The 10,648-nt window shown below is 42.8% G+C and overlaps 1 protein-coding gene across 2 annotated transcripts in view; it reads right to left on the minus strand.

Moving 5' to 3' along the window:
* Window positions 1-10,648, minus strand: part of HIVEP2 (human immunodeficiency virus type I enhancer binding protein 2) — a 111,744-nt gene that overhangs the window by 16,331 nt on the left and 84,765 nt on the right. For both annotated transcript variants that reach the window (XM_009319110.1, XM_009319109.1), the window contains 3 exons: window positions 9,502-9,546; window positions 2,659-8,284; window positions 1,753-1,907 (listed from right to left, as the gene is read on the minus strand). In XM_009319110.1, the coding sequence (XP_009317385.1) occupies window positions 1,753-1,907; window positions 2,659-8,073 (5,570 nt within the window). In that variant the 5' untranslated portion in view covers window positions 8,074-8,284; window positions 9,502-9,546. The remainder of the gene's footprint in view (window positions 1-1,752; window positions 1,908-2,658; window positions 8,285-9,501; window positions 9,547-10,648) is intronic.

Here is a 10,648-nt window from a genome sequence, read left to right on the forward strand (position 1 = left end):
AGTGGACCCATTAACTCTACATCATCTCATTCACTGTAGCTTTGCGGGTTATATGCTCCTATTGAGGAAGTCACAGTCTATTGCACAGATTATTTTTCCCCCGCACTCCAGAAATTAATGTGCACATCAAGGTTTCTTACGGTTTGTTTTACTCAAGGGATATCTAAACATAGCCAAGTATTACCAGGAGACATTTCTAGGTGACATGTGAATTATATGACTTTACACAAATAGTTTCATATAGTAGCTTATCAGTGTACAGGGAAACTTAAGATAGTGTAAGTAACATACAAAGTTTCTTGAAGAAGTTATTAGATGGCAGAGGCGTTTTATAGAGTGATCTGTTGCAGCTCACACTGATCCGAATCCTCCTTTAAGTTGCTTTTCTTAACACGCTTTTACTCTTCTGACCTCTCATCACACAGCTTACATCAGTGCAGACTATCTTCAGCTGGGTGATCCAAATTCAGAAATGATACATACTGGGCAGCAGGCAAATTTTATACTTCAAAGTGGGTGTGAGTTGAAGCAACAGCTCTTTAAATTTCTTGTAAACTTAGGCTCACCCCTGAATTTGGGTCACTCTTGTGTAGTCAGCCTACTGGCTTGGGTACCAGGACAATGTACAACTACAGAGAACAGCCAGGGTCAGGGTGTCTGGGCCAGCATACCTATAACAATCTCCAGAATAACATTTTCAGTCCTTCAGGCAAGATGTAGGCTATACTCCTTCAATGTTGCAGACTACAGAGAAATGCCAACGTTCATTTCATGGAGACTATTCAAGCAGAGCCAAACCACATAATGTTAATGAAGGACAATTGAGATTTTAAAGGGTACAAACTGACAGGAGAAGGAAATGGATGTATGAATTTCTCACATCTCCATCCTGACCTATTTAGTTATCCCAATAAAACAGTGCTGTGAGACCATCTGAGTTTGGTAAGACTGAAAAACACATCTTGTTCAGCCACCTGACTGTTCACTACTAACAGCAGCAAATTAATCGCATCGTGTCAGAATTCTGTAAAAGAAATTAAACAATATCTTCCATTTTAGAGTATACTGCAGAGGCAAACAAGTGTCCATTTCATTTGCTTTTTATAACAAGCTTCATAAGCCTCAAAACAATGTTAATGGGCTTTCAGGTCTCCTTTTTCCCTCTGTTATTTGTTTCTGTTATCACTTGAGTGATAGATGGCCATGGTAAAAGTAAACATTATTTTATCAACCATACATGACAGGTCTATGGATTAGGCTTAGACACCATAGATTTCATTGTCATCTTACATTTTATCTCCAAAATCCAACTTCAGTATATAATAAAAAATTACAAGAATAAGAGTAAGCATGCCTAGTTAACCCATTCAAGTGAGTGGAGGTACACAGAGTCTAAAAATGGAAAGATATCCTCATGGAAGCCATTAAATACAAATAAATGGTATAGAAAATATCAAAATGTTAACTGTTTATCCATTTATTTATGACCTAAGGAATGAAAGTAACAATTTTGAGTGAGTGCTCTTACACAGATAGAAAATATAATTGTCCTAATAGCAAAGTAGACCCAAGAATAACTACACAGGCACCCTGCAGTTTAAGACTGACATATACACAAAGAAGAAGAGGCTTGGGAGCTACAAGACATGGCAGGAATACAGGAGACTGTTCACATCCTAATTCATTCACATTCATTTTCAATCTCTTTAAAACGACAGGCTGAGCTTGAAATTTCCAGTTGCATTTTCTTACCCTCCTTCAAAGATTTTAATTCGTATCGGCTCAGTTTGTTTGGATGTAATGTCTTTATCTCCATGAATGTCTCCTTTTACTCTTTCTTTTATAATATTCCCCACTACTTTCTTTTCAAGCTTGCTGCCAAACAAGAAGAATGGCTCGTGTTTCATCTGTAGAACAAAGTCAAGGAAGGGTGTTACTGCTGGAGCACACAATGAATGCACACTTCATGTCAAGTACTTTTAACATTCCAGGTCAAAGCCAAACTCTCATTTTGGTGCAGCTCTATAAGATGAATTAATTTGTCCCATTTAATCTGATGGAAAATAAGAGAGGGGTCAGCATGGACAAATTTTTACAAGAGTCTTGACAGAAAAGACAGCACCGTATCTTTCCTCAGAAAAAAATCATGGAAAATAGAGATGGAAAAGCCTTAGAAGGTAATTTATTGCCATTACAGAATTTTCCCTGGCACCATTATCTAATGCTTAGTCCATGAGGAAGAGTCAGTATGTAAAAGACATTAAGTGGATCTGAAGATCCGTACTCAATTTTAACTTAATCTTTACTTACGAACGCGCATGGATGTTTGTGTCTGATACTGTTTGAATCAGGACATGGCGAAAACAAAGGGCAAAATAAAAGGAGATAATGTATCAGGCTCTGGCACACATGAAGGGAGGGCTTTAAAAGCCTCACTTTTTACATCTGATTTTGAAAATGGAGCCAGAGACAGCAGAAGTAGCAGAGCTTGCAGAAGGGTAAATTGAGGCTCAAAAGTTGTCACGGGAAGATGTCAATGTCTGATTTCCCAATGGGGAATGTTTTTTTTTTAAAAAATCTTACTTACATTTCATAGTTTACTAATATTTTCTCAAATAAAGATATACCAATTTAATTTTATTAAAACCTCTTATTTACCTGAGCAAACTGCTTCCATGCACTTGATGATGTCAGTTTACCAGCTCCAGGTCTATGCATAGCAGCCAGAGTGTAGATTTCCGTGGTGTTTTTTTGCTTGGACCTTAAAAGTGCTAAAGTGGTCTTTGTACTTAGCCCAGATGGGTTTGGGTTACATGAACTTATACACCATGAAGCATAAACAGAAGATTTGAGGGTTGGTTGCTGAATGTAGTTGGGTTTCGTATAGTTTAAGAAACACCAGCTCACAGTAGTAGTAGTGCGCAGACTTGGGAACTGAAGGATCTGCTGAAAATCTGCTACGTCTGTCAGGAGAATGGTTGAGCCTGTGACTTTCCCACTGGTATTGGATGACATCTGGACTAACATCCCAAGAGGCAATTTTTGATGTTTCAGTTGGTCTTCTGGCTGAATTTCTCCTGGTGGCAATGAAGACCTCTGTGGACTCATGCTCATATCTGAGGCTGTTTCATCCACATCCAGTTCTTCTGGCGAGTCTCTTCCTTCAGAAGGGCCACTGGACTTCTGCCCTGGTGACGTGGAATCAAAACTGGAAAGTTTCTCCCTGCTCAGTGGGAAAGTATCAGCTGCTGGCATGCTGACAGGTGGGAAATCTTGAGATGATGAGGACGACAGCGGTGAAGAGGATGACACGGATGGTAGACTTTCTTTTGGCTCGGTAGCACAGCTCTGCCTTACTAGTTGAGGCTTCTGCATTCTTGGAAAATCCTTCTTTATATCTGAGTTAGTTAACTCAACTGCACTTAGCTCCTCAACTATCTGCCCATACATTTTTTCTTCTTTGACTCGTTTCTGCTGCTTGGTCTCCATGAAGAGCTCCAAGCTGCTGGCAGGTGAAAGCATTCGTTTGCTGCCCCCCAAGGTAGAAGCCATGTCAGAACTGGAAGGCAAACACAGGGGAATTGGTGGCTCCAGTCCGAGTGGTAGTGTCTGCGGCACTTTCCACAAAGGATATTTTTCTAGCCCTCCATGCTGACCCAACATCTGAGCTATGTTAAATCCAATTCCTTGCATGGTTGCATTAGTTGCCAATGTTCTTTGAGAAACAGTCTCATCAACTTTACAAATTACAATTGCAGGGCTGTTGCTCTGTCCAAGGATCTGGGAAATGCTTGTGTACATGACACTACCGTAAGATGGCACATGGGTTTGAATCCTGACGGGAACAACTGTTCCTGGCAAAGACTGTACAGATCCATCACGTGGGGAGTCAAAATCTGCCTGAAGATGCTGCTCAGAGGAGGTATCTGTTGGTTTAATGCTATGGTCTGAGTGGTACTTAGCAAGAGTATTTTTTGAATACTGTCCAGATGTTCCTGAGTAATGCTGGTATGCTTGCTCTTCAGCGTGCACATAATCAGCTGGTTTCTTTCCAATAAGCTCTGTCGCATGTTCCAGGTGAAAACTTGGAGGAACATCTGTTTGGAAAGGCTGTTTGACGTAAGATTTCTGCAGCTGTTGCACAAAATGATGTTGGAAGTGTAGAGGTTCTGTGCATGACTGCCACAAGACAGGCTGCTGAGATGGTGGTAAGTGAACCATGCAGACAGCTGGATAAGGGAACTGAAACAAGGTGCTATGAATAGGGGGAAATGGGACTTTTTCCTGATGTGCAAATAGTTGCTGCTGCTCTGATGGATGTTTGTTAGGAATATAAGGTGCTTGTTGAATCAAGGGAGTCCTTAACATTTCTGGGCTGTCTGCAAGAAGAGCCTGTTGCTGGGCAAGGTGGGATGAGCTATTACTAAGCTGAGCACAAGAGCCAATAGCCTGTTTTCCAGAGTCATCTACCTGAATGGGCTGAAGTACAGAGGAAGGGGAGTGATGCCAGGCAAGATGGGAGGAGCGAAGACTAGCCTGTGCATGTTCCATCTGCTCCTGCTTTATACTTTGTTCTGTGCTCTGATCAGTCTGGGAAATATCTGGAAAACCACTGAAGGAAGCCTGGCGAACTAAGAAGCATTTCTTCCTTTCTCGGGATGGAGACAGTGCTGTGGTAGGTGTCCCAGCTGAAGAGGCATGAGACAGGTTCCCATAATCAAAGGATTTACTTCGAATCTCTGGGATTTCAGCAGCATGAGGACAGGGCATCTGTTCAGATGAGCAGCGTCTCATTTCCCTCTGATGGTGATGCCCAGGGACGGAAAGTGAGTAAGCACCAGCTGGAACTGTTAAAAACTCCGACTGTTTTCCAAACTCATCTTGTTTGGGAGGCGTGATGAACTTCATATTCTCTTCTCTTTCAAAGGACATTGAAAAACTCGAACTGTGGGACAAATTGCTTTCTTGGCTAGGGCTGCGAGAGAGGCTTGTACCTGTGGACTCAAAGCTGGATTCTCCAGAGGAGTGCTCCATGTCAGCCAGTCGTAAACGCTTCTTTTTGGGTGGTAGCTTTTCAGCTGGAAGTTGAGAAAGGGTTTCACTTCTCTGGGGCCACTGGAATTCTTCAGCGGGTCTCTCCTGCTCTTTACTCTGCACTTCTTTATCTTTCTCCGGCTTATCTGGCTCCTCCGTGACACGAATTTCAGGTACCTGTATGTTGTGCTGGCGAACCAACCTGGGCTGCATATGATACGGCTGAGGCTGCTGGGATGGAGATGGCTTACTGGTGTCAGTATTTTCCATTTGAGGAGCTCGGTCTGGGCTCATTGGGGACTCACAAATCTCGCTCTCGCATGTTTCAGATGGTGAATAGATCTTTTCCTGCTGGCATGCAATATGTTCTGTAGATTCAGACCTTTCAAATGAGTTTGGCCTGCTCAACGAATTTGTGTGCTGAATGACAGAGATTACATTTCCAGGGGGCTTTCTAGCCAGTGATTCTGCAATCTTTTCTTGCTCTGCAGTTAAGGATGAGTCTTCCAGAGAAGCTGCCGGGCTTCCAGGCTGCAAGTAAGGCCTGCAGATTTCAAAACGCTCCGCATGGCAATGGGCAGCATTGTCCAGGCCTTGAAGGGCAAATCCGCTCCTTGGTACTTCCTGAATTTGGGATTTGGGATCAAAGTCCAAGGGCTGAATTCCCCCAGTGGTGCCAGTCATACTGCTGCAAAGCATGGGACTGTCCTCCTCATCTCCAACACTCTCCTCTTTTCTGCGCTTTCTGTTTTCAAAAGTTGTTCCAAGCATGGATGGCACCACCTGAGATTGTCCGAGTGGATCAACAAAGTACTCTCCCCCCTTGTTCATCCCACCTAAGGATGGCGAGTCCCTGTAGTTCTGCTTCTGAGCTTCAAATTCTTCCCACTTTCTGTAGTGCTTTCCACTGGCGTCATAGTCATAAAAGGTCTTGTCTCCTTTCTTCTCTTTTAAGGATGGTCCTTTGTCACCTGCTGTCTGTTTGCTGGAAGCAATAATGATATTTTTCCCTGGTCTTCCATGATAGTCTGAATCTGAGTGCCCCTCCTGCACAGAGGGCAGTTCAAAGGCAGCCTGTCTTCTCAACATCCTTTGGTGGGATATTCCCACTGTCCCAGGGTAAAATACATCATCTGAGCCAGTCATCTTCTCATCAAATGAATGGCTTCCTCTCAGAGATGGGGGAATACTTAGGTTGTTTGCAGAAGAGGTTGGCATGGAGTTACTTCTAATAAGAGGAGAGGAATCTACTGGGGGCTCTAGAAGGACGGGCACGTCACCCTGCTGACTGACTTGGTACAGGTTGGATTCACTTTTGATGGATGATGTGGTGGTCTGCGATTGTCTAGATTCTGTATTGCTGCCTGGATAAACTTGTGTAGATTTAATAGTGCTCAAATTACTGGAGTCAATGAGTTCTTCTTTATTTGGAGTCGGCTGAGAAATATGTTCCTCAAGCATCTTGATATCTAATCTGTTATTTAAAAGAGGTAATGGCTCTGCTTTGCCCTTTCTACCCATTAAGGTGTGTTCCTGATTTGTTGTGGCTACTGTTAGTGCTGTCCTTTGATTAATCCTATAGAACTTCCCAAAGATGATCTCTTCGTAAGACTTTGCATTAGTATTTGGTGGGCTAATTTGCTGCTCAGCACTTTCTGAGCGGGAAAAATAACCAGAGTCAGTGCTTCCTTTACTGTGCGGGCTCAGGAGGTTTAACGACTGCTCAGAATCTTGCCCTTTTTTCTCTGACAGTCTTAGTGCAAGTCGCTGTTTAACTGTATGAGAGTCATCAGACTTAGTACTTAAGGATGGGGTTTGCAACATATCAGAGCCAATATATGGTGAGCTCTCACTGGGTAACTGAATTCCACTTTTAGGGATAATCAAAATGGGCACTTTCATTGGCCCCACCAAGGACTCTTCCATGGAGGAGTGAAAACTGCTCCTGCTAGCAATGTCCAGGGGGAGCTGTGGGACAGGGCTCAGTTTGTCAGACCCTTCCACTAGGAGTGGGGTCTCCTCATCAGTGTCTGTGCTCTGCTCACCGTCTGAATGTATTTCAGCTTCCACATCGATGTAACTGGCATCTAGGTCCAATTTAGAGACTGCTGACTCTGTGAAAGGTACCAATCCTGCCTTAATTGCATGGGCATGTGACTTCCTGTGCTTGTAAAGGTTGCTCTTCGTCTTGAAGGAGAAACCACAAGGAACACAAGGGTACGGTCGCTCCCCAGTATGAGACCTAATATGCTTTTTAAGTACACTAGGTTTGGCACAAGCCCGATTACAGTAAGGACAAATGTACTTGCCAGGCTTTTTGGGTTTGTGCTCCTTTTTGTGAGCATCATCTGATTGTTCTAAAGATTTCTGTGAATATTGGCTATATGCAGGGTTCAAACTTGAAATCTTCTTCCTGGAGAAACCTCCGCTATGGCTATGCATATGAAAAGGAAACAAGTCCTCTGAGGCAACTGATTGCAAGTGGCTAGGAAACTGCCACGGAGGGCCTTCCAAGCTCTGATGTGGCTTCATGTTGTGCAAGAAGCCTTGTGGCAATGAATGCTGTGGGAAAGAAAGTGAATGCTGACATGAGTAAGGACTTGGACGATGCTGTGGATATTGCTTCTCTGTGACTTGCTGTGCAGCTTCATTCGATGATACCAGTTTCCCAGAACTAAAAAGTTGTGCTGATGCTGTGTTTCCAATTTGCTCGTGATCTATTTGTGGTTGCCTCTGTACTTCTTGATTGCCAAAAGTGCTCATCTTAATAACAGGTGAATGTTCTTGCCTCCATCTACTTGGTACTTTAGCAGTTTCTCCAGACCTTGAGGTAGCTTTTTGCCCTATAGCTGTGTCCCCAGAGTCCATTTTGTTACACAAGGTCTTAAGTGCTAGTTCACTTGAAAGCTGTGCAGACACATGGAGCGTGTCCAAAGCTGTGCTTTTTAAAGTTTTGTTGCTCCCATTTTTCCAGGGCTGTTGCAAGTTCACAGACTTTTCTTTCTCTTTGGAACTTTCCACGCAGTAGTCTATAGGCATTAGATTTGTGTCTGTACACTAATGTGAGTATTATACAGTTCTGTTCATGGCAGGAACTTTCCTAAAGAGTTTATTATACATTTGCAAAGACTTGTTATAGCATTTGGACATTTTCCATTGTTATTAAATACTGAGATGCAGAATGACCCAGAGATATTTGTGATCCTCTAGAGACAAGTTCTCTTCATCTCTTCCGTGGTGACACAGCTATCTGTAAGGAAAAAGCAAAAACAAAGAAACCACACACGCTAATTAATACAGTCATGCAAAATAACATCGATGCAGTCAGTTGCACTTTCATTGAGCCTTTCATGAAAAATATTGAGGGACTTAAGTAAAAGGCTGGCTCCAGACTGCACACAAGCGTAATCACTACTCAATAAAAGCCTTAGGAACAGAAAACAGGGATCTAGACCTTCCAAATTGAATAGAAGTTTTGGAAGACTTTCTGGGGACAGTTTAAAGGCTCGATTCTCAGAAAGTCCGCCACCTACTTTCAAAGCTCTTTCAGCAAATTGCTGCTGGAAATGGAGTCCTAACACTCTGGGTGGCAATTACCTTATCCAGTGTTACTCACCTACAGTTCAGTCACCTGGCCTTCCTCTAAAGTCAGAGGAGGGTGATCAGTAATTCCAGAGGAGAAATTGTTCCATATTGTGATGGTCACTTCAGACATAGGGTATGTCTATGCACATGGCCCTCCACCCTGGAGATGCCTGTTTCTCACTGTCGGCTAGGCAGAAATCCTAGATTACTACCTTGGAGTATATACCGAATTTGAAGATGGCTAAAGTGAGGTACTTCTTACGTTAGACCATCTAACTGGTTTTACAAGATGTCGATCACCCTTTTAAACTACGTTTAAACAGTCAAAAAAGGGCACCAAATAAGCATTCTGAACGCAACGCTACTGGTACCTTTCCATATCTCCATCTTCCAATCACTATATTAAATTTTAGCTAGAATGTCTTACTAGAGGTAAAACACACATTAAAGAAATGAGCTATGACTGTGTTTATGTGCCTTTAGCATTTTAGATTTCAATGTCGAAATTTCCATCCAGCTATACATGTACTGTTTATGCTTAAATGCAATAGGTTTCCACAGTTCTATTATAAAGAAGAAATGCTCAGAGATACGATTTTCATAGACAAGTACAGCATTTGAATTTGAAGAACAATGTCGGTTTTCTGCCTCCATATTATCCAAACACAGGATATTTTCTGGATGCCACAGTGACAATTATAAAGACAGTCATAATTTTACAATAGTGACGAAAAGGGTAAAAAAAGCATTATTAGAGATACTGGAATATTTTTCATTCCTACAGTGGAAAAACTGAATTGGGCTTGAAGAAACATTAGCAAAGTGCAGGAAAACACATAGGGAATGGGAATATATGATTTTTTTTCAGTATAAAACAATTACCTGCATCTTCTAGGAATCTAATAGGCATGACTATCTTCAAATTCCCTGTAGTAAAAAAAAATACAGTCATAAGAAATTCTTGACATTAAGCATAGTGCAGAAGAAAGTTTTCTATTCTTTACAGCAGAGGCCTGAAAATTTCATTTATCCATCCACTGGAAAAAAATCACATTGTGTCTTAGAGGTCTGAGCAACCACATTTTGAAGAACAATGAATGTGAGTCTTTTTAAAGTATTTAGGTTTCTAGTGTGTGCAAGTCTGAACTGATGCAGTCTCACCTTCCTGAATCAGTCAAAAGAGAGCTGCCAATGTCCCTGTTCACTCCTACGCCTTCACTAAGCCTGGATTATCCCTGAATCCCATTGGCAAATCCCATTTCAATGCCTCTCTCCAGCTAATACTTTTAGGCTCCAGGCCTCTCATTAAATGTTTCAGGGACCAAAACAAAATCCTAGCCAGGGTGTCACCACTCAGGTACAAAAAAATTAGTGAAACGCGAGTAGGTTTCCAAATCAGTTAACACCAGTGGGATACTGCTCAAGAATATATGACTGCCTTCTCCAAGAAGAAACCTACAGACCAAATACACGGTTAAAAGGGCTATGATCTTATTGGCATCATGGAGATGTGGTGGGATGGCTTCTATGACTGGAGTGTTGGAATGGAAGGATACAGGCTCTTTAGGAAGGACAGGCAGAGGAGATGAGGAAGGGGTGTCGCCCTCTATGTCAATAACCAGCTGGAGTGCATGGAGCTCTGCCTGGGGATGGATGAGGAACCGACCGAGAGCTTGTGGGTCAGAATTAAGGGAGGGCAGGGACAGATGACATTATAGTGGGGGTCTGCTACAGGCCACCTGACCAGGAAGACCGAGCAGATGAGGCCCTCTATAGACAGATAGGAGCAGCCTCATGCTCACAAGCCCTGGTCCTCATGGGGGACTTCAGCCACCCTGACATCTGTTGGAGGGACAACACGGCAGGGCATAAGCAATCCAGGAGGTTCCTGGAATGCGTCGATGATAACTTCCTTCTCCAAGTGGTAGAGGAGCCAACGAGGAGAGGTGCTATGCTGGACCTTGTTCTCACCAACAAGGAGGGGCTGGTGAGGAATGCGAAGCTCAAGGGCAGCCTGGGCTGCAGTGAC

Source organism: Pygoscelis adeliae, unplaced genomic scaffold (assembly GCF_000699105.1).
Source record: "Pygoscelis adeliae isolate BGI_AS28 unplaced genomic scaffold, ASM69910v1 Scaffold172, whole genome shotgun sequence".
In the NCBI taxonomy this organism is placed as follows: Eukaryota; Metazoa; Chordata; class Aves; order Sphenisciformes; family Spheniscidae; genus Pygoscelis; species Pygoscelis adeliae.